The following is a 24,062-nucleotide window of genomic DNA, read 5'->3' as shown; positions in this document are numbered from 1 at the left end:
ATTAGCAAAGTAAGAAAGAAAAAATACCTTTTAGAATATTGTAATTAATTTGGTTTTAAAATGTTGGGTTGTTTAGTTTGGAACAATTGAGAAAAAGCTGGAAATGTATAATGGGGAAAAAAGTTGGAACTGAAGAGAAAGTTGAGCGTCATCCATGTGGAAATCACAAATAAAGCTAATAGAGGAACTGGCCACATTATTACACTTTCCATTCAGAGAGTAGTGTTGCTCAGTTCTGTAGTCTCTTAAGAAAGCCTTTCCCCACCTGTGAGCATTATCCTGTATTCATCTGCCCTTATCCCCTTCTTTGATTTCAAGTGGGCTGATATTTCAGATTACTTCAATATTATTAAAAATATACAGCCAACATATAAGATGCTATATATGATATGATTCATTAAATGCTAACTATAGTTATGTCAGGAATTGAAGAGAATATTAATCTAACATTCATGAACAATTTTGTTAACATTATGAAGAACATGGCACGCCTTCATTTTTATAATTTTTACCCTAATGATGTAGCCATATCATCCTCACGTTTCTTTTACCATCAAAAGTATTTTGTCCCATTGTACTTTTTTTTTTATCTCTCATTTTTCTTCAGGTATGATCCCTGCTATCTGTGCCCTAAATAGTTTGCCAATCCTAAGAATTATGAGACCAATGAGAACGTAAACAAGAATGAAAGATCTAGTTTTTCCTTAGTTTTTAGGTTAGCAACTGTAGATTTAAACGCAGTTCCAATTTCATTCCAATCCTTAAATCTAGCCCTCCTCTTTAAAACAAATGTGCTTTCTTTTGGATATAGTCAGAATTCTAAAGCATTCAATTCTTCATGCTTTCTTGAAAAGTCCCTAGTAAGTAACTTATGGTAAATAAAAGTAAACACTTGAAAACTTAGCAGAGATAGTACTAAGTAGAAGGCTCTCCGGCTTATTGACTTTGTGATCCTAGATGAGGCTCATGAATTCTCTTAGCCTCAGTTCCCTAATGTAAAATAGGGATAAAATTAACTTACAGATTATTGTGAAATCAGATGAGAAAACATATGTGGAAAGCACTTTGCAAAATAAATGTGCTATGTAAATGTTAGCTGTTATTATTATTATCTTGGTTCAGTAAATTCAAGTTCACTTTAACTTTCAGTTTCCAAGGAAAGACTCCCAAAGAGAATCCTAACTATTGTGCTTTTGTATTATAGCTTAGTAATATTTCATCATTTACTGTTTTCCTTTCAGAATGGGTACAGGATGGCATTTTATTCTATACTTGCCAAAAGAACCTTCGGTGTTGCAATGTGTTTCGAACTAGCTTTGGAAATAAAAAATATACTGAATGCATCTACACAGAACAAGATCCAAGGTGCTGAAATAATGCAAGTAAAGATAATCTCTTCTTTTTGCCAAATGTGAAGTAATATTCCCTCAAGTAACTTCTTTTTTAAACTTAGACATTGTAAAGTGTCTTTGTACTCCAGTTATTTATTTCATTTAAAAAAGTCTTTTTTCTCTGGTTTCCAGTGAATTATTTTGACTATAGCAACTTCTAAGACCAGCTGCTAAAAGCATGAAGAGTTTTGTGATTTCATCATTGGAAGAAATACCCACGCTGATGAAACCACACTTCTTTAGAAAAGTGCAGCCTTCATGGTACTTAGCATACCGTGCATATGCTTAAATTTTTGGTCTGGGAGAAAAATATGTCATCGGAGACTTGATTTTGTCATAGATTAGCCAATTCATTTTTCTTCCATTTTACAAACCAGGAAAATGGCTGAAAGTACTTAAGTGACTCAGCCAAATGACAAGACCAGATAGTGGCAAAGGCACAGGTGTCTTGATTCCTCTCCCTTTGTTATTCTATGCCATACTTCCTTGGATTTGTTTCTGCAGTTCTGTTTGCTATCACAGTGAGGTTTAGACGCCAGAGAAGGAACTACTTAAGTAGTATCTCTCTCTTTCTCTTTCCCTCCTGCTGTGCTTGATTTGTAATCTCTCTCAGCTTTCACTGTTCTCTGTTACTTAGCTATTCTGTTAGATTTGCAAATGTCAAGGTCTTTCTCAGGGCAAAGTGCCCCTTAGAGAGAGAATGACAATTTTCATGCCATGCAGACAGATCGGTTTCTCTTTTTCTCTAGAAAACTCCTGTTGTACCTACTCATATTTTCTCTTTTATATTGGGGATAATCCCTGCTGTGGGTGGTGACCAAATACAACCATTATGTTGTTCCCAGTGATCAAACTCTAATCTGCTGAATACTCACTCAGTGTCCTTTTACAAAGTAATTGTTCAGGAAGAAAAGCTGGTTTTTTGCTAAACTGATTACAGAGCTAGTTTTATAGCCATCTAGCACACTATCTTCTCTTTGAAGATCCCAACTTTCTAAATTCTAAGAGCATTGAAGACTGTCAACAAGAAATACCATTGATTTGAATGAAGACTGGATAATCAACCTCTGTTAAAATAACTGAGAGATTCGTTTGCTAATACATGTTATCCATTTAAATGTGTATAGAAAAATAAAACAAACAGGTGAATTAAAAAAAATTTTTTTTTCACTAAACACTTATCCACCTAATGAAGACTGCTCTTCTGTATGAGAATGAAAAGTAAGGAACTCTACTTTATCATAACTATCTAATGACCATATCCAGACCAAAGCCCCCAAATATATATAATGCTATTGTAGTGACATTATCTTCAAGTAGGGATAATAATAGCATCACCTAATGTTAAATAGGAAGTGTCTCTTTTCCCACAGACACCATTTAAAAATATTAATTTAATTTAACCATTTAAATTTTGGGCACAGCCAAAATTGGTGAGAAAATCAGTTCAAGATGGCAGTAACTTTTACTGTGTTATTTGTTTATGATAGTTGTGTTATTCTTTTGAATTCAGTCTTCAAAGTGGACACGTTAAACTGTAAATACTGAGTTACTAAGTAATATTTATATCTTCTGGGCTTGCTAGAATTGCATATGCCAAGGGAATTGATGATTAAGAGAGCAGCCTGAGATATCATATAATAGTCATATATCTTTTGTCAATCATAACCAGAAAAACAAGGCGGCATTCTGCAAACTTCATTACTTATTACTGTCACATCATTTTGGAGTTTTTGTTAGTGTTTTAATTTTCCTTTATTTTTCACCTTTGATTCACATTTTCCTAGAGAATTTGATTTCCCCAGTACTTTACCAGGTCGTCTTTTAGTTATTTCCTTGTAATTCTATAGTTATCCAATCTCTGCCTACTTATTTCCATCATTTCCTTCCATTCAGGATCAAAATATGACAATTTTATACAAATTCTTGACTTTTTCACCAAGTATAAGGTCACAGAAAAAGGTCTTTTCATAAGCCAGTCTCAGACAATGACTAGCTATGTAACCCTGGCTTAGTCACTTTATTTCTGGTTGCCTCAGTTTCTTCATCTATAAAAATAGGATCACAACAGCCCTGTGGCTCCAGGTTGTTAGAACCAAATGAAAGAATAATTGCAAAGCTCTTAACCTTGCTTCCTTTCTATGTATAAACATCTTGTCACTATAGAAGCTAGAAAGGGAGAATTGATGGAAGAGATTTCTGATCAATTCAATTCCTCTCAGCCCAGTTGATGAAATTATATGCTTTAAAGGACAAGTAAGAGAAAATAAAATTAATTTTTGTGATAGTGCTTTGTAAAGTGTTTCTCCTTTCAGATTTTGATTAAATATTTGTGTATTTTGTCGAGTGGAATCTTTATTATTTTAACACCTTTTTGGCCTATTCACAGATAGTAAATGAAGCTAAGGAAGGCTTTCTAAGTCTTGTTCCTTTAGAATGTAGGAAGCAGTAGCAGTCAAAATGGTGGAATTATGGGACAGTTAGTTATTGACTGAAGGACCAGTTACCTCTTGGTGACCTTTAAAAAGCCAGTCATTTGTGAGGAATCTTCTAGAGGAGTCAAGATAGAAGAAAGCCAGCCATGAAGAGGAATTTTCTATTGAGAAATAATCTCAATATTAGCTATTCTGTTAGATTTGCAAATGTCAAGGTCTTTCTCAGAAAGGTAGACTCACCGGCAGCCAGGAGTTGTGCCCAGAGAGAAGCAGCGAAAAAGGGAAAGACCTGGGCCAGGGATGTTACCAGGGCAGAAAAGGCAAGGCCTGGCAAGCAAAGGGACAGGTGAGAGGAAGGAGTAGAAATTGGGTCTGGACAGCCAGGCAGGTGACTGGAAGGATGGTAGTCCTCTCAGTGAAAAAAAGGGACTGCCTGAGGATGTGCAGTAAAAGCTTGGGATGAATCTGATGTCTAAATCAGTTACCAAGCATATCTTAAGTACCTATGTGTATGGTACCAAAAAAAAAAAAAAAAAAAAAAAAAAGAATCCTTGCTCTCAAAGAGCTTATTATATTCCAATGGGGGAGACAAGTACATAGATACAGATGTACAGCATAAATTTAAAGTTAATAAATGCAAACATATAGAAAGTCATTTTTTTAAAGATAGCCTGGAAGAAAGGACATTAAGGTGGAGGGAGGAGGCAAAGAAACTTCTCATAGAAGATGGATAAGATGTGCCTTGGAGAGAGAAATTTGGTAAAGCAGAGGTGAAAAGCGAGTACATTCCAGGCATGGGCAATGGTCACAGCAAATGTGTATAACAAGTCTGACTGCATTATAGAATGCCAAAGGAAGAATAATCCATTGAGGACGGGAAGAGATGTTAGAACCAAATCATGATGGTCTCTAAAAGGTGTTAAAGAGAGGACTATATTTTTGATCCTTAAGGCAATAGGGAGCCACTGGAATTTGTTGAACAAAAAGATAGTCACATCTCTGCTTAAGAAAAATCACTTTGGCTGCATTTTGAACAAAGAACTAGAATAGAGACAGACTAGTGCCTGGAAGATTAATTGAGTGGATATTGTGATTACTAGGCAAGAGATAATGATGGTTTGAACCCAATTGTTGGCTATGCAAGTAGAAGTGTTCAGATTCCAAACCCTTTGAGGAAATAGAATCAGTAAGATTTACAATTGAGTGGATTTGGACTGAGGCACAAAGAGTTTTTAGTAGAAAGTATTGCAATTACAAACTTGTGAGCCTGGGAGGAAAGTAGTCCCTTCAGGCTTGGAGGAAAGATACTGATTTCTGGGTTTGGACTGATTGAATTTGAGATATGCCAACTTAGAATGTTCAGCAGGCAATTAATTGATAATTCAAGCAAGAATGTGAAAGAAAAGGGGGAAAAAGATAGCCTGCGCCTTGATGTGGAGGATGATCCAGAAAAAAAAGAGACTAAGTAGAAGTGGCTCAATTGACAGATAGGAGAGAATAGTATAAGAGGAAGAGAAAGTGATAACCAATGGCAAACATTTCAGAGAGGTTTGAAAGGACAAGGCCCAAAACAAAAAAGACAATATGATTTGGCTACTAGGGAGTATTAGTGCCTTTGGAGAGAGTAGCTTCAGGAAAGTAACAGCATTCTGGAAAGCCATATTGTAAAGAACTGAGGAGAGAGAAAAGAGAAAGTGTAGACAAGGAATCTAGACAACTCCTTTTTAAATAGGTGCTTGATTGAGAAAGGGAAGAGATACAGAGCAGGAGCCCAAGGCCAAGGTTTTAAGGCCTGTGTCAAATGTTATTTCTATAAACAAAGCCAGGTATAACCACTGTGTGCAACTCTGTGTGTGTGTGTGTGTGTGTGTCTATACATATATGTTCATAATATTATATGTATACACAAACTATATATACATATATATGACATAAATATATAGTTGATATTGAAGTAATATATGTATACATATATGTAGCACAAATATATAGTTGATAGTGATTAGTTAATTGGTAAATACTGATGCTAGCCTAGGTGTGGTGTTAAATTTATATTTTTGCCATCTATTTTGGTATGCTCATCTTCCCTCTCCTCTTCATTCCTTCTTTCTCTTGCTACCTTTTTCCCCTTGCTGTCTTCTCTCTGTCTAGTTATATAGATGTATATGTAACATATGTTACATATATCAGAATACACACACATATATCTATGCTATTTATGCATTATATATAATTTTCTTCTTTATCCTTATCTCTTCTTTTTTACTCCATCTCTTCCTTTTACTCCTTCTTGTTCTCTTTTCTTTTTCTTTTTCTCTCCCTCACTTTCTAAGGATTTTTGCATCATTACTAATGTGAAATATGTTTTTAGTGAATTTCACTTCAAGAAGATTGAGCTCTCAGATTGATGTTTTCTAATTCTGTTTTAGAAGATGGTATGATTGTCATACCACAGAACTAGTAATGCTTTTAAAATGAGTACCAGTGGTATGACATAATTGTCCTTTCTTGAATACCTCTTGAAATTTTTACTTGTAAATGAAAATACACAAAAATCTGGGCTTAGACCCTAATGAAGCAAGTGTCTTGTTTTCTTGTTGAAATTCATGCTTTTGGCTGTTGAATTAATAGGGAATTAAAAATTACTTTCCTATTGTTTTTAAGGCAATTCATTTCATTTTTTAAACTTCTTTTAGGATTGCCTGATAATTAATGAGAGATTGAAAAATAATAACTTCTTAGCCCTTTTCTTTTTTTAATAAAATCTTTTTGCCTTCATTTCTCATCAAGTAGCCCTGTGATTTAAAAGTAGTATGTAAAATGGGATTTTAAAAAGTTAACAGTGGTTGACTTGTGACTTCTTAGTGTTCATCAATGGAATGTTTTTATTTTTTATTTTCACTATAAATGAGCATTTAATATTGAATACTTACCAAGTATATCCCATGAACAAAATATTCCATACCTGGAATTCTTAAGATTTGCATATTGTACTTTTTCTTTTCAGATTTTTTGTGGACTTATATTGTACAAGAGATAGGTTCTTTCTTACCATAAACAGTAACAGTAAGACTACTTCTGAAGTATGGTTGGTGGATTGTCATCAGCCTTGGAATCTACCAGTCCTTGTCCAAAAGAGAAATTTTGGGGTTATGTACCATATTGAACATAGAAACAATGAATTATATATTCTCACAAATTATGGAGAGCCTTCAGAATACAAGGTAATATTTCCCTTTCCCTCCTCTATGCATTTCATTCCTAGAAAGCTTTAAAATAGAACTTCAACTTTAGCATCTAATGTTCTTTTTTGAAAATTTCAGAAAAACACCTTGTAAAGTACTAGAATACATACCTGGCCTTTTTACCTCCTTCTTCCTAACTTTCCTATTATTGTTGAGGATATTACCATTCTAGTCATGAAGGCCAGAAACTTTAGCTCCTCCCCCTCGTGCCCCACATGCTATCAGTTGTCCAGCCCTACTGTTTCTACCTTTGTAACATCTCTCTCTAAAACTGCACTTAGGCCCTCTTGTGCCTGGGTCATTGCAATGGCCTGTTGTTTGGTCTCTGTGCAGGTCTCTCCTCCTTGTAGTCTGTTACTTTTGGGAGGTTTTGAGGCAATCAGGATTAAGTGAGTTGCCCAGAGTCACACAGCTAGTAGGAGTCTGAAGCTGGATTTGAACTCAGTTCCTCTACCCACTGCACCACCTGACTATCTCTATAATCCATTCTTTACTAAGTTGTCAAACTAGTAATATTTCTGTTTCCTCAGATAGAAGTCTGACTCTGTCTACTACTCCCATACCTCTTATGATTTGAGTGGCTCCCTATAGCCTCCAAAATCAAACTTGTGCTCTGGATGAAGATGCAGCAAAAGACTGAGACTCTCAGCATCTTCCCTGCTCATACCTCCTCGCCTCCTAACATTCCTGTTACACCGAGGCAACCCCTTTTTCCCAGCTGCTCATTATATCTCAGCCCCTAGAACCAATCTGTTGCCAAAACCTCTCGATTTTCCTTTTGAACTCTCTCTCAACTGCTGCTCCTCTCTCTGGGGCAAGTGCTCGCCACCTCTGCCTGCTGGTCTCCCCACCCTATGTCTCACTCCTTTTTAGCCCTTCCTCCTTCCAGTCAACAAAGTGGTTTTCTTAAAGTGGTTTCTAACCACTTCTCCCTGTTACTCAGTAAGTCCCAGGGGCTTCCTGTTGCCTCCTGAACTTATCCTCTCTTTGACATTCAGAGTACTTCATCAGTTGCCATCTCCTATTCATACACCAAATCCTGCCTCAGATATTTGCTTGTCATGTGAACTTAGCCTTAAGTCATTTAACCTTTCTAGGCCTCAGTTTATTCATTTGTAAAAATGAGAATTTTGTGCTGTTTGTTCTCCCCTGTCCCTCACTGGTCTAAGTCCATGATCTCTTATCATAGCTTCTTAGCAACGATGAGATGAAGACACCGAAACTTCAATAAATGTCTGGCTCTTCCATTTATGTAATGCAAAGGAGCATACTTAGAAATAGTAAAAAGTATCTGTGCTTTCATCTAGATACCTCACTACTTTGCTGATTGGATTTCTTGATATTTTACTAGCTCTCTTCTGTCTCTTTGCTTCTGCGTAGTTAATGAAGACATCAGTCGATTCCTGTAGTATAAAGAATTGGCAGCATATTTATACATGGAGGAGAAAAACCAAGCTTATTGACATGGTGATGTTCAAGGACCACTGTATTATATTTCTGAAGTACTGCAATCAACTTTATCTCAATACAATTTCCTTAAATGATCATTCAGTTCAATTTCTTAAGGTACGTTTCATTTTTAATAATTAATTGCTAATCAAAATACACAGTTGGTTTTTCTGAACAGAATATTAAATATACATTATTTAAACATAAAATTATTATATTGACATTATTTTTGTTGAGATATGTTATAGCCAAGTAATAATAATTTTTTTTCTCTTAAAAGAACTTGGTATTTGTAGAAACATCAAGACTTTGCTTTTAATTTAATATTGTAAAATTTCAGTATAGTTCAATTTTTTTTCCAGTTGGCAGCTTTATGACTTTGAATAAGTCATTGTTATCTCTGGGCATCAGTTTTTTCATCTGTAAAATGGTGTGGAAGTTGAATTAGAGGAATTCTGAGATACCTTCCAACCGTATGACTACTAGTCACATATAATTAGAAACTTAGAGGAAGAAAGGCATGGCTCTCCAGCGTCTTCGTTAATCATTGGCATGTTCGTGGCCATTTTTATTAAGTGTTTTTTTCTTTTTTATTTGTTAGCTTTTTATTGCTATTTTCAAAGTTTTTTTTTTTTTTTCTCAGTTGTTTTCTTTTCTTTTTACAATAATTGGCTGCCAGATTCAGGTAACTGGAGTTTGTAGTACGTTAGTAGTATGTGACCTCTACTAATTTGCCCTCATGTTTTATTTGAAAGTATTTCTGATTTTTTCCCTTGTATTATATATCTCTCCAATTTTTCATCTCCATGAAAGCTAGGAATATGTCTTCAATTTCTTTTATGATATTTTATGTCATTTATGACATCTGGTGTCTTTACAATTCACTGAACATGTTTATTGACACATGTGGTGTCAGTGGGGGCCTTATAAAGGAAATTTTGGAGGCCTTATCCCTGTCCTCTGGGTGCTTATAGACACACTGATTCACATTTACAACAAACTGAAGATCAGAACAGATTATGTCAAAAGTCTAAACGATGTAAGATCTTTATAACAAGCATGACATTCCTACTTAGTGAAGATTCAAACATTTATGGCTGAAGAGAAAGATTGCTTTAAATTCGACCTCAGTGAAAGAAATGCTGTAATAGCATAAGATACCATTTAGCAAAATCCCACACTCTTCTTAATAAACTTCCTCTCATCCAGCTTCATGCTTTCATTATTTCCTGGAATTTTTCTTATAGAAAGAGGCAGCAAGTTAATACGTTCAATTTTTTTTTTAAATCCATTTGTTAAAGGCAAAACATAAGTAGGATTTAGTTTTATTTTTTAGGATTATCTCTTATGAATGTTGAGCATTAAATGACACGTGATAATTTTATATTGGTGTTTACATTAGTTTTATTTGGATATTTTTACAAAATCAAACATTGGTTTGTTTGTTTTTTTTATTTTCAGAATAAATGCAAAAATAGTTTTTAGCATTCACCCTTGTAAAACCTTGTGTTCTAAATTTTTTTCCCTTCCTCTTTTCTTCCTCCTCCCTTCCCCAGACAGTAAGTAATCCAATATAGGTTAAACATGTGCAATTCTTGTAAACATATTTCTATCATGCTGCACAAGAAATATCAGATCAAAAACGGGGAAAATGAGAAAAAAAAAAGCAAGCAAACAATAACAAAAAAAAGATGAAAATACTAATGTGATCCACATGCAGGCCCCATAATCTTTCTGGATGAAACCATTGTTTTAAAATCAGGTAACAAGAATAGAGAATATTCTAACATCTGAATATCACATCCTCAAAACAAACTTTAATCTATGATTGCTTCTTAGTTTGAGTTATTACTGTTTTTTTATTATGAGAAATTTCCTATCTAGAATATCATTTTGTCTCAGTATGGTGTGTTCTGGTCATCTTTTGATTAAAAGGGATAAATTGTGCCCTTTTTTACACACTCCTATCTCCTTCCCTTCTAATCAGTTACATCCAAAACAGCTGACTAAACTTGAAAAGTGTAGTTCCTAACCCTGTAAGAATTTTGTTTTCTTACACTTATCTCTTCTAGAAAATAAACTTTGAAACAGCCTCACTACCAATACCTGTTAGGATCACTAGATTACCACCAAAAAGGCCAGAAAAAAAGACCTCTATATGAGCACTTTAATGTATTTTTTAACATTTTATCAGTAGTACAAAAGAATTTGTGTAGACAGAGGAGTATTTGGAACAGTATTAGAGGTTTTTCCATCATTCCTTCTGTCATAACTGAATCTGCTTATTTAGTACCAGGCTGCAGAATTTTTCAGACTGGATGTTCCCATTTCTCTCTTTGTTTTTAGCCTAGACTAAAATTGGAGGGGAAGTGGGGAATGATCCAATATAATCACTTGTCTGAAGAAAGTTAATCTGACTTTTTTTTTTAAGAAATATTTTCAACAAATGTCTATATGAATTATGTTCTTCAGGTTGTTGTGAAGGGGAAAAAAGTACTCAATGAACATAAGCTCTTTAGGAACAGTTCTTCCAGTTGACTAATAGTGCACTTGTCACACACATCGCCAGTTGTACTCTATAAGGAGAGCCCACCATCAGGGATGATGCTGTGCCAGACTGCTGATTTTCTAAGGAATTTGCACTTTTCACAATTATACAGGAAAAGGAATGCAATTTTCTTTTAACACTTTGACTTTCAAAGCCATTTCTGAAGCTTCTGTCAACCTGCAAACCAGAGCTGCTTAAAGGATGTAAAGTGAGTGCTAGGAGAAGGCTTGAAGCTGGACCCTGCTGCTCTCAGAGAATGAATCTTGATTCCTTTCACTTTTCATTGAGTTAAGAATTTTAAGCATAATAGCGGTGAGTTTGAGGAAGGATGTGCCAAGAAAGGGTTTTGTTCTCTACAATGGTTAGCCTGGGGGCCAAAGTTAGAAGCTGGGATTTTAAACGGCTAAGCGCTGCTGGGCCAACTTAGCCCTACACTAATAATGGCCATTACTATGGCTTCAGTCCAGGCTGTTCAGGAAACAGGACACAGGCTTGGGAACAGATCAAAAACATGCATCCAGATTTCATGACATATAAGAGTTAGGAGGACATAGATGGGCAGTTAGGCCTATGAGCATTTTAATCATTTAAAAGAATTTTATTATTCATGTCCCCAAATCAATATTTCAGTAAAGGAGATTGTATTTAAGACGATGCTAAACCATGGTATTAGGCTTGTATTTTCATCTTTTTTAGAAATATTAGGGACCGTGAAGATCATGTAAACAAAATTACTCATTTTCCAAATGAGGAATCAGATTCAAAGAGTTTAACTATCAGATAGGTATTGGTATGAAGGAGTGGAATCAGCATTTGAACCTGAGTCCTTGAAATGTAATCTTGTGCTCCTTCTGTTATACAACTATTTTTTTTTCTTTTTTATGATATTTGAGAGCGTCAACAATAACTTTTCTTTCCTATTTGTAATGGTCACTTAATTATTTAATTTATTTGGTATCATCTACTCATAGTCATTTCACTTATTTGAAATAGTTTTGTTACTTTAAAATACACATTTTATGGGCAATTCAGCAGAATCTGAATTGAATAAAACTTGATCCTGTACCTCAAACTGAACCCAGAAGTGAAATTTAGAATGCTAAGGAGCCTAAGGAAGGAATAAAAAACACATCTGATCTCTTCAGCTCCCTGCATGGGCCTGTGCATGCCAGCTGGACACCCAGCCACAAGACAGCAGCAGTGACACCTGCTCTTTTCAGCTCTCCTCTCCTGTGCATCCTCCAAGGCATTATATATATATGTTAGGAAAAAGCGGTCTCTATGAGCAAGCTGAACAAGAGAAGCCTGTAATGACAGACTGTCACATGGCACGCTTAGAAGCAAAAAGTAAGGTAAGTTTTTAATAGCTTCCTTTAGAATGGTAATAGGAAAGGAAAGAATAACTTACAGGTATTACTATTCCAAACACACTCAGTATTCACAGGTTCAATTGGTTTGTCAAAGTGATAAAAGTAAGAGATCTAGACTATCATGTATACTCTGAAACAGTGAATTTAAGGAATGTTTCTTATCTGTGATATCTCATGTATTAGATTACCAGCCCATATTTATTACACTTAGCATATTTGTTTACAATGAAAAGGGGAAGAAAGTTAAGTCCTGGGAGGTATATATAGGTGTTAGGTCAAAAGATTTCCCCGTGCATTAAAGGAAAGAAGTGATTTGTTGTTGAACAATATTTTAATTCCCAGCACATATATTTTTGGTGTGACACAGAGACTAGCCTGTATAGGCTCTATACTTCTTTCCTTAACTTAAGGAAGTTTTTCATAGGAATTCTTTGAATAGAAAAGGGGATAGGGAAAGAGAGCAGCCAAATGTATTTTTATAGAAGTTCTTGAATAGCTTTTTGCTAAAATATATTTGTTCCATAAAGTGAGAGCTGTATCTGTTGAATTTTCAGGAATAGCTAGCATGATCTAAACCAAATGTAAAGTAATGACATAGTGCACCTAGGGTAACTTCACTGATCTTAATATTTGCCCTAAATGAAAATATGAGAAGGGAGAGAAGTCATTTAAATCATTTATACTTCTTATAAGAATATAAAAGTAGATAACATGAAATCCAACAGTAATATGTTCCAGTTCCTAATGGTTAATAGTCTCAGTTAAATAATGTAAAATTAACTGGCCAACATTTTCTGCTTAAGATTTTTTTACACATCAGTACGAGTCTGATATAAAAGATGAGAAACAATAATGTCCAGTTATGAGTAAAATATTAGACTGGCAATTTTTTGGTTTATAAATAATATCAGCATAATTTAGGATAGGGATTTAAAAGGAAATATTCTGATGAATTACAGTAATTTAGTTAACAATAAAGTATATTTGGGTCAGTAAGTAATTTTCCATTTCTCTTTAATAATACATATTTGGTAATACTTCTATAGAAAAATCTCAGATAGGGATTCTGAAACACTTTTGGAAACTCATCTATCCTACATGAAGTTAAGAAACAATGTGAGGTTCTTTGTCAGAGGAAATTATTCTATAAAAGAGTATTTTATCAAGTGAAGCCAAATTTAAAATAAAAATAAAGTCTTTTTTAAAAGAAAATCATTTGGTTTTTGTTCTTGTACAAGAGAAATAATTATTTATGTTGGTTCATTTCCAGGATGGAACTTTAGTGCCAGTGACAGTATTTTATAAAGGAAATTGTGAGAACTTACAGAAAAAACCTCTTCTTATTCATGTATACGGAGCTTATGGGATAGATTTAAACATGAATTTCAAACCTGAAAAGCAAATGTTAATTGAAGATGGATGGATTTTAGCATATTGCCATGTTAGGTAAGTCAACGCATAATTTTATTTCATTGGAAGAATATAGGACAGGGACAGACTCTAGGATCACTACAATTTAGATATCACTTTAATAGTTTCAGTCTTTTTCATTTATATTGCTGAATTTATGAATTCTTCTCCTTATATAACTTTACTAATATGTGCTGTCTCTTGACCTGATTGAATAACAGTTAAGTTGATCTGAAAATTTCAAGTTTCCATATTTGGTTGTTTACTGAGTAATTGATTCTATTCAAGTCCTTTAAAGCTTCAGTTTTTATAAAATACTCTCCATTTTTCAAACAACTCTATTTTAGAAAGTGATCTGGCCTTTTGTTCATGCTTTTGCTCTTTCTACCTTACACATATATTCTGAATACATATATTTGTTATCCCCATGTTTTTAGAATTAGTATCATCTACAAAATATCCCTCATTTTTTGTTTTTTTTTTTTCCTCTTTTCAGGGGTGGAGGTGAATTAGGCCTCCATTGGCATACTGGTGGCTGTCTAGACAATAAACTCAATGGCCTTGATGACTTAGAGGCTTGTATAAAGTCCCTTCACAACCTGGGATTTTCTGAACCCACATCTACAGCCCTTACAGCTTATAGTGCTGGAGGTATCCTAGCAGGAACATTATGTAATACCAACCCCAAACTCATCAGGGCAGTGGCTTTACAGGTAAGTCAATTCTGAGTTCTGGAATTATGGAATATTTGAATTAGAAAAAAAAGATACTGTTTACTCTTAAGAAATAGAAATCCTTAGAGAGTCAAAATAGTTGAAAACCTAACATACAATAGGAATAAGATGTGATAATTTCTAAACTTCTTTTTCTTTTTTAAAGATTTAATTCTAAGAAATATGCTTTAGGTTATTATGTACAAATAGCCATTCAGGCCAAACTTTTTTTTCCCTCAGTATTATTTTATTTTTCCAATTATATGTGAATAGTTTTCTGCATTCATTTTTGTGAGATTTTGAGTTCCAGATTTTTTCTCCGTCCTCTCCTTACCTCCTTTCTCCCCAAGAGAGCCAACAGTCTGATATAGATCACACATGTACAATCATTTTAAACATATTTCTATATTTGTCATATTGTAAAAGAAAAACCAGAACAAAAGGGGAAACCACAAGAAAGAAAAAGCAAATAAACAGAAAAGGTGAAAATAGTATTACACCAAAGCTTCTTAAACTGTGGGTCACAATCCCATGTGGGTCATGTAACTGAATGTGGAGGTTTTGAAAAATTTGGTGATAGTAAAAAGTTTCAGATTACAACAACCAAAAATTCAAAATCAAATGCAAAATGAATCCAAAGTGTTTGTGACAGTGCTTGCCCATGTTGCATTACATGACTGCCCTGCATCTTTGGTTCTGAACACCCAGCATGTCCACTTTGCACTACATGTGCACAACACTATTCAGATTTGAGATGGGATCAAATGAAAATTTCTCAGGTGAAAAAGGATTACCAGTGGAAAAAGTTTAAGAAGCCCTGATTTAGGCCAACTCTCTGTCCCCTTTTTAAGGCCCTCCAATGTAAAACCTGAATCACTATCTTCAGTGACTTTTTCCTGGAACAGAGGTAGTAAGGAAGAGTAAAAAGGCATTAAGTTAGTATGCTCCATGATGGATGCTCAGGTGGCCTTTGAGTTCCAATTAGCCATTCTGCTGTCCTAAGCCCTGGACTTAGGTTCTCTGCAGAAGAATTGGTATGGATTTTTTCCCTTCATGAAGAGATAGGTCATTTTTACATCATGAAAATGTTCTGTCCTTGACTGTTTTTCTCTTACTCTTCTTGGATTATAAATTTTTAGGGTTTAGGCATCTTTGTAGCTCTGAACCAAATAGAAAACCTTAAATCAGTGTTTGAATTAAATTACTCCTATTGTCCATCCATATTTGTGGACAGAAATAGCAGCAGTTATCACCTCCTTTATTGTCTAGCCTTCTGAATGACTGCTTTTAGGGACATAGCAATGTCAAATGGTGACTTTTGCATTAGAGTATGTGAATTCTTTTCAGAATTAGATTGGACTTTGGGCATTTTATCTCATATCATGCATCATAGCACAACATGAATGAATTCGAGTTATGCTTCCTTTTATTTTATAAGGTTCTTTATTTACATCTTGAATAATTTATGGCTGATATTCTTTAGTTTTACAATTTATAATATTTCAAAATGCTATATCATTAATCAAATTTTGTTATATTTAGCATAACCTTCAAAAAACTTGCTCATAAATGTTGACTTCTTCACTTTATACCTGCTACAGAACTAAGTAAATAATAATGGAGAATTTTTAAAAATCATTGAAAAGATCTTAACCATTTACTAACTACTTTGTTTCTAAAATTTCATAACTTTTTTTTATAAAATCTTGTATTAAGTCTTGTTTTATCAAGATCCCCTTTAACTACAAAAAAAAAAAAAAGCCAGATTTAAACTCAACATTTCAAGCCTGACTGAATTTATGTTCTTTTTGTGAAAGGTACAGTTGATTTCATAAAATGGACATATATAGCAATATAAATGTATTGACTGTATAAATATATAGACTTTACATGAGATAAGGACATAAATGATATACTATGCAGGTGCCTGGAGGCATATTCCTTTTTTTCAAATAACTTCATTTACCATTGAATAAAGTTAAAATAAATCTGTAAAGAATCTCCAACCACGAGCTGGCTGTCACAGTTATCCTCAGATCTTGGTCTTGTCTGTCCGTGACTCCTTGAGCTATGGCAGGTTGTGCCCAGCCCTCTTTGCCCGACCTGAGGTAAGAGCTGTTGTCCCAGGTCCGATTTTGTCCTGCTTCACAAGTAGCACTCCCATCAAGACTGGCCTCAGGTCACTGTCTGCGTTCATCATCTTAGTACTTTTGTCAGAGCTGTTTTTTTCAGTCATCAGAAAAGAAAGCTCCCCGTGTCCTGAGCCTGGTTTCTCGGCAGCAGCTGTGTGGGAGGCACAGAGGTGCCCAAAAGCCCAAGAGGTGGCTGCCAGGCACTTTCTCGATGATCGTGCTGCAAAGGTGGCAATCCCCTCCCCATACCCCACTCCACCCCGCACTCCCGGCCCCCACTCACTCTGCCCTTCTCTTCCCCCTCACCACTACTGGCCGGCACAACCTCCTTGGCCAAACCTCTGGGATGCTGCTTGTGTTTAGGCGCCTTTTCTGGACCTCCTCAATACCATGCTGGACACACAACTTCCTCTCACCATCGAAGAGCTAGAAGAATGGGGAGACCCTACATCTGATGACAAATACAGAGACTACATAAAAAGTTACTGCCCTTACCAGAACATCAGGCCCCAGGTAAGGAAGCCCCACATAAGTGAGATCAAAAAGTTGTCAGCAATATATCCCTTTTAAATTGCATAAAAACTAGTCTCCGGGTATGTTAGTGCAGGCACAATGGACGGAGAGCTGGCCGTGGAGCCAAGGATGCTGCAGGGCCAGTGCAGGCTCAGGCACTTAGTAAGTAGCCTTGTGACTCGGGGCAAGTCATTTAACCTTCTTCCATCTCAGTTCTTCAACTATAAAATGGGGAAAATAATGGCACCTACCTCGTACAGTTATTGTGAGGACCAAGTGAAATTATATTGTAATACCCTTGGCACAGTGGCTGGTTCATAGCTTGGCGTGCATGCTTATTCCCTTTCCCCTCCCCTTTCCCTTCTTACATCACAGTTTGGCTACATTTTAATATTTATGGACATTGCAGCTTGATGAAGAAGAGGAGATTATCACATGTCTCTACAGATCTTGAATAGTAGTAATTAATGTAAGGCACCTTTTTTTCTGTCATAATAAAGATACTCAATAATTATTTTTAATAACTTAATAGTGATTTGTAAAAAGGCAAAGCAAACAAAAAACTAAATCACTTTGTAAATCTGTCTCTTTTTAGACTTATCCTTCAATTCTAATCACAGCCTGTGAAAATGATCAACGTGTACCTATAGGAGGAATATTAAAATACATTCAGAGACTCAGAAAAGTTATCATGGATCAGAGACACAACCGAGATCATGGTATGAAAGTGCTTAAAAGTATGCTCATAACCCAACTCAAATCATATGACTCATAATAAGACTTTGAACTATATAATTATTTTTTATATTTTTATCCCCATAATTTAGGAAAAGTAATTTTCTTGTACTTAATATTCAGTTAAACTACATAGAAGCACTCACTACATGTGGTTGAAGAATCTTTTATCATTACCCTCAATGTCTATTGACTGAGAAAGTAACATAAATGTATGGGCTATTAAATAGTTCCTCCATGCTATAGTATGGAAAGGGAAGAAAGCTTTGCTTAGGGGCAAATGTTTCAGAACATCTAAACATCATTACACACAAAAAAGAGCACTTTTAACAAGTCTTAATTTTGTGGTCTTTCTAATATGGTCTGTGCCTAATGTCCTCAAAATAGCCTCCTCAGAAAACTGACTGATGAACAACATTAATAGTTAACTTCAAGTTGAGGTCACAAAACAAAAATTAGCTCCCTTAAAAATAAAACAACATGAGAAATAAGAATTGCTTATTTTCGAAAAATATTACCAGCAATTAGTTATCTGTGAAATTTTTTTCTGTGTTTTATGGTAAAAGAAGATGCACTCCCTCTTTCTTTAGGCCCTACCGCTATCATCAAAATCCAATACCTCTCTCTATCCAGGTTTTAATTACAGCTAACATGTAACATCTATGGCAAAAAATTAACCAAGCCTCCCTTCCTTAAAGAAGCACATTCAGAATATAGCAGCCTTTATCTGTTAGGTATCTTATTTACTCAAATATATCAAAATCAAAGATGTTGCCATTTGGGGCAGGTTGCTCTGACTAGCAGAAGCCCTAATTGTTGAGTTACCTGGTTGCTATGAGAAAACAGGCCAATTCTTTCATTAAATAATGTTTTGAACTGTGGGTGGACAGCTGTGAGATGTCAAGAACTGCTGAAACAGGAACACTGTGTCCAGTTTTCTTAAGTGGTAAACAATACTCTGTAACAAAGCTTTTATTCCCTGTTCCTAATTTCCCTCAGTTTTGTGCCTTTCTTCTTTCTAACCTGTGAGAAGAATTGAAGACAATCTTGAGAACCCAACAATAGATGTCACTCTCCAGGGATAAGATACTAATGGTTTTTTGCATTTTCCCCCCCAAAATCTCTTATGCCACGAAACAAACCACCCTATGTGGCCATAGAGAAACCCTGTAGTAGCCATTAAAAAAATTGCAATAAGACTACAAGCTTGTTAGTAACAGACAAAAATAACTGAAAGTAGCATTTAGTCCCACTGACAGAAGAGCTGAAGGATGCCTAGTGTGTCTATCAGCAGAGAAGGATGATTCAGGAGAGCAAATTGCCCCCTCTCCACTTTAGGAAAAGAATATGTTCTCATCAGAGAACAGTAATAGAAAAGGTTACACCAGATATCTGCAACTTCTTGATCTTTGTCATATGTAACTATATTACAATAGTCTTCCAAAGGAGTCAATCAAGTCAGCATTTACCAATCACTTAGTCTGTGCCCAGTCCTGAGCCCCTGCTCTCAAGGAGCTCACATTTTCCAGTTGGGGAGACCACATGTAAATAACTAGCAGCCTACAAAGTAGAAGGAATATGCTCTCAGAAGGGAAAGGGAGGTCTCCCTTCTAGGGAGCTAGGATTTGAACTGAGTCTTGAACAAAGGAAAATCGAAATGTTTCCAATACCGGGCAGAACATTACATCTATAAGGGGTAGCCTGGAAAAAGACTTGGAGACTCCTAAGACAGTGTTGTGCTTCAGAAGCAGCATTTAGGCCAGGAGAGTGCTCACATTGTTTTTCTCTCACTCTCTTCCTCCTTTCTCCCTTTCTCCTTCTCTATCTTCCTCCCTTCCTCTCTCTTTTCCTTTCCTGTTTTTGCTCCAGCAGTCATCCATCTTGGATATCTTGAGCCCCTTCCTTGTAGGGGCTCTGCTCTATCTGCTTCTCAGTTATTATGCCTTTATCAGGTGTCTGCTCTGTGGCAGGCACTGTGCTGAGTGCTGGAAATACAAAGAGAGCAAGATAGACCTTGCGATTGAGGAGTAATAGGAAATAATTAACAGGGGAGGCACCAGAAATAAGCCTTCCATAGAAGATGAGATTTTAATTGGGACTTTGAGGGAAGCCAGAAGGCAGAGAGGAAGAAGGGGCATTCCAGGGACTGGGCCATAGCCAGAGAAAACGCTGGGTGGTGAGAGAGTCTTGTTTGTCGAATAGCAAAGGAAGCCAGGGTCACTAGGTGTTGCCAACTAAGGTGGGAGGGGTATGGAGAGTGCTAAGTTATGAAGGGTTTTGAATGCCAAGTGGACAGTTTTGTATTTGATCCTGAAGATGATAAGGAGCCACTTATTGACTAGGGGATGACTCCCTTTGGTAGCTATGAAAGAAAGGAGGATTGGAGTGGGCTGGCAGACAGACCCTCCCTAGGACTCCTCAGACCTGGCCATGCCCCAGAAACCTGAATTCCAGTTTCTCCGTTCTTTTTTTAAATGTTGTCTTTATCCATTAGAATATAAGCTCCTTGAAGGCAGGAACTCTTTGAATTTTTCTTCATGTGTTTGTATTCCTAGTGCTCAGCACAGTGCCTGACCCCTCATCAACACTTCATAAATTCTTCTTGATTCTACTGTCTATAGGAGGCAACACAATACTATGGAAAGTACCACTATATTTAGAGACAGGGGATTAAACCCTTGTTCTTCCATTTATTAACAAATGATCAGAGGCAAATCACTTTCCCTCTAAGGCCTCTTCGTTCCTCTGTAAAATTCAGGGATTAAATCAGACAGCCACCAAAGACCTTTTCAGCTCTCATGCTGTGTGCTCTTCCCACTACTTTATGCTGTTTTGTATAGAGAAATGTAATGGCATTATCAATATTCAATTCAAGAGGGAGCAAGGAGATCTGACTGCAAAACTTCTTTTAAAAATCATCTACATCTGTTTCCTCTACTTTCTCATCTGTTGGAATCTTTACAAACTGTTAAGTCATTTGATTTGATAGAGACAATAATTATCTAATTTAGCATGGTTCAGTATCATTGATCTGATCTTACAAGGAGATGTTTTGGGCCAGAACCTGAAACAAGGTACTAAGTAGAACTAATTGATACAATGCTTGTGTTCACACCTTTAGAGAGCTCAGATAAGCAAGTATTTAAGTACCCATTGGAGTTCACAAGTATGGGAGATTCACAAAGTAAACTTTGTAATTTTTGTGAATTCACACCTCTCTTGAAGCTCTTAGGGCCAGAGAGTACTCTGGAAGAAAATCCATAATCCCATTCTCTCAGAAGAAATCATATATAAACCCAGTCAAGAGAGTTCAGCGGAATTAGATTGGAGAGGAGCACTCTGGGACAGACGCAGAGCACTCTAGGAGATTGAGAACCAGAAGCTCTCGCTCAGAGGCAAGAGAGATTCATTCCATTTTCCACCTGGCTGGATGAAGGCTGAAGAAAGCAGAGGCAGAAGCAAAGGACAGTTCTGATAAAGGCCTCATTTCCAAAATATATAGAGAATTGACTCTAATCTATAAGAAATCAAACCAGTCTCTAATTGATAAATGGTCAAAGGATATGAACAGACAATTCTCAGACGAAGAAATTGAAACTATTTATAGATATATGAAAATATGCTCCAAATCATTATTAATCAGAGAAATGCAAATTAAGACAACTCTGAGATACCACTACACACCTGTCAGATTGGCTAGAATGACAGGGAAAGATAATGGGGAATGTTGGAGGGGATGTGGGAAAACAGGGATACTGATACATTGTTGGTGGAATTGTGAACACATCCAGCCATTCTGGAGAGCAATTTGGAACTATGCTCAAAAAGTTATCAAACTGTGCATACCCTTTGATCCAGAAGTGTTTCTACTGGGCTTATACCCCAAAGAGATACTAAAGAAGGGAAAGGGACCTGTATGTGCCAAAATGTTTGTGGCAGCCCTGTTTGTGTGGCTAGAAGCTGGAAAATGAAAGGATGTCCATCAATTGGAGAATGGTTGAGTAAATTGTGGTATATGAATGTTATGGAATATTATTGTTCTGTAAGAAATGACCAGCAGGATGAATACAGAGAGGACTGGTGAGACTTACAGGAACTGATGCTGAGTGAAATGAGCAGAACCAGGAGATCATTATATACCTCAACAACGATACTGTATGAGGACATATTCTGATGGAAGTGGATCTCTTTGATAAAGAGAGCTTTAATTGATCAAAAATGGACACAAGCAGCTATACCCAGAGAAAGAACACTGGGAAATGAATATAAACTGCTTGCATTTTTGTTTTTCTTCCCGGGTTATTTATACCTTCTGAATTCAATTCTCCCTGTGCAACAAGAAAATTGTTCGGTTCTGCACACATATATTGTATCTAGGATATACTGCAACCAATTCAACATGTAAAGGACTGCTTGCCATCTGGGGGAAAGGGTGGAGGGAGGGAGGGGAAAAATCGGAACAGAAGTGAATGCAAGGGATAATGCTGTAAAAAATTACCCTGGCATGCGTTCTATCAATAAAAAGTTATTAAAAAAAAAAAAAGAAGAAGAAGAAGCAAAGGACAATCTGCAAGAGCTCTTGGAACCAAGCAGAGAGATAAGCCTCAACTAACCGGGCTATTTTGGAAGGAGAAAATAAATGTTTGCATTTTTACCAGCTGGCTGCATTTTCTGTGATTATTACTTTCAACTGCAACTAAGGCTGCCTCCAGAAAACCTCCCCAAGAAACTTGCTTTCTTCCAGAGAGAACTATTATTCTAAAGAAGAAAAAACACCAACACTCATCCCCTTGTATTGAAGAGCTTCCATATTCTGGCCATCTCCTAGAATTATCTCCTATAAACTTTTGGATATAGTAGTGACTGCTATTCTTTAAATTTAGTAGGATATGCAGAGACTATCCTTTGTTTTCAGCTTAAAGTCCTTTAGATTAAATTTGCAAGAACCAGCCCTTGTTAGGTACATTCTAAACTCTGGCCATAAGTTTAGACCATAAATATCCTTATTATATTTGAAGCCATGGTCCAGAAATTGAAGTTTCATATTCTGGCATCAGCTTATGAACCAGCTATTCACATGACAAATCTACCTCTTTTTTCTGAGTCCCATACTTTAGAAAGGTAGCTATATTGAATCAGTATCCTTCGGCCCCTAAATTCTTCTATTTCTTGAGCAACACTTCCCGATCTATAGGAATGCTTTCCAGATTTCTTCTGGCAGTATTGGTCAGACCCGTGTGAATCACCAGAAATGGATAGTAATCTTCTTATTTGAAATCTTGGGGAACTTTTCATGTCTTGGATATATGCCCATCCCTTAGGGGAAAAAATAGGTCTTTTTGTTGATAGTACAGTCAAAAGGTGACTAGGCTATCCTAGTATCCAGGGCAGGAAGTCATCCATCACCACTTCTTCCTGTAATCCTCTCTGATTGGCCTCTTACATGAGAAAATATGTGAAAAAAAAACTCTTTATTTGGAGAATGAGAAGCCTCCACCTCTTCAGGAGGAATGTTTTATTTGTTTCTTAGTTCCAAGTGTTCAGTGGTCCTTCTTTTAATTTGTAACCCCCAGAGATAGGTCAGGATTCTCCTCTGCTTCTTAAGATATTTTTTATTTGTTTGACTTTTAATGAACACTTCATTCTCTGTGTCAAAATATATCTATCTACCTCCTTTTGTAAAGACTAGCCTGCACTTTGAACATATTTAAGTATCTTATATTTAAGACAGAATACAAATATCACATATTTCAGTGCAAGTCATTTCAGAATTCTTCCTAATCTCTGTATTTCCTGGAAGTGAGAGACTCAATCCTTGTCTTTCTTGATCTTGATTCCCCTTGTAGCGCCACTGTTGGAAACTGCCTGGGTGAGGGTTCATCAGATTCTTCTCACCTCATTAACACTTGAGAGGAACACCCACTTTCTAGCCTTCTTTCTTCTTCAGCTCCTTCTTACTTCTCAAGTCTTCTCATATTTCCTTTGTCTGGCCTCTTCCATAATTTCAAAGTCCTCTAAATCACCTTCTCAAGTGAGCAATGGCAATATTAGAACATAGTTCCCTGAGTGATATATTTGCTTAAACCACAGTACTTTTTTTTAATAGCAGCAAAGAATGTAA

At 36.0% G+C, this 24,062-nt stretch overlaps 1 protein-coding gene across 1 annotated transcript in view; it reads left to right on the top strand.

Annotated features, from left to right (window-relative positions):
* The window catches only part of PREPL (prolyl endopeptidase like), a 40,199-nt gene that overhangs the window by 14,418 nt on the left and 1,719 nt on the right, over window positions 1-24,062 (top strand). The window contains exons 6-13 of the mRNA XM_051975193.1: window positions 1,242-1,365; window positions 6,834-7,050; window positions 8,452-8,637; window positions 12,214-12,420; window positions 13,709-13,884; window positions 14,345-14,561; window positions 17,057-17,206; window positions 17,802-17,925. Of these exons, the coding sequence (XP_051831153.1) occupies window positions 1,242-1,365; window positions 6,834-7,050; window positions 8,452-8,637; window positions 12,214-12,420; window positions 13,709-13,884; window positions 14,345-14,561; window positions 17,057-17,206; window positions 17,802-17,925 (1,401 nt within the window). The remainder of the gene's footprint in view (window positions 1-1,241; window positions 1,366-6,833; window positions 7,051-8,451; window positions 8,638-12,213; window positions 12,421-13,708; window positions 13,885-14,344; window positions 14,562-17,056; window positions 17,207-17,801; window positions 17,926-24,062) is intronic.

Source organism: Antechinus flavipes, chromosome 2 (genome assembly GCF_016432865.1).
Source record: "Antechinus flavipes isolate AdamAnt ecotype Samford, QLD, Australia chromosome 2, AdamAnt_v2, whole genome shotgun sequence".
Taxonomy (NCBI): Eukaryota; Metazoa; Chordata; class Mammalia; order Dasyuromorphia; family Dasyuridae; genus Antechinus; species Antechinus flavipes.
This window is presented reverse-complemented; position numbering and strand designations above follow the sequence as displayed.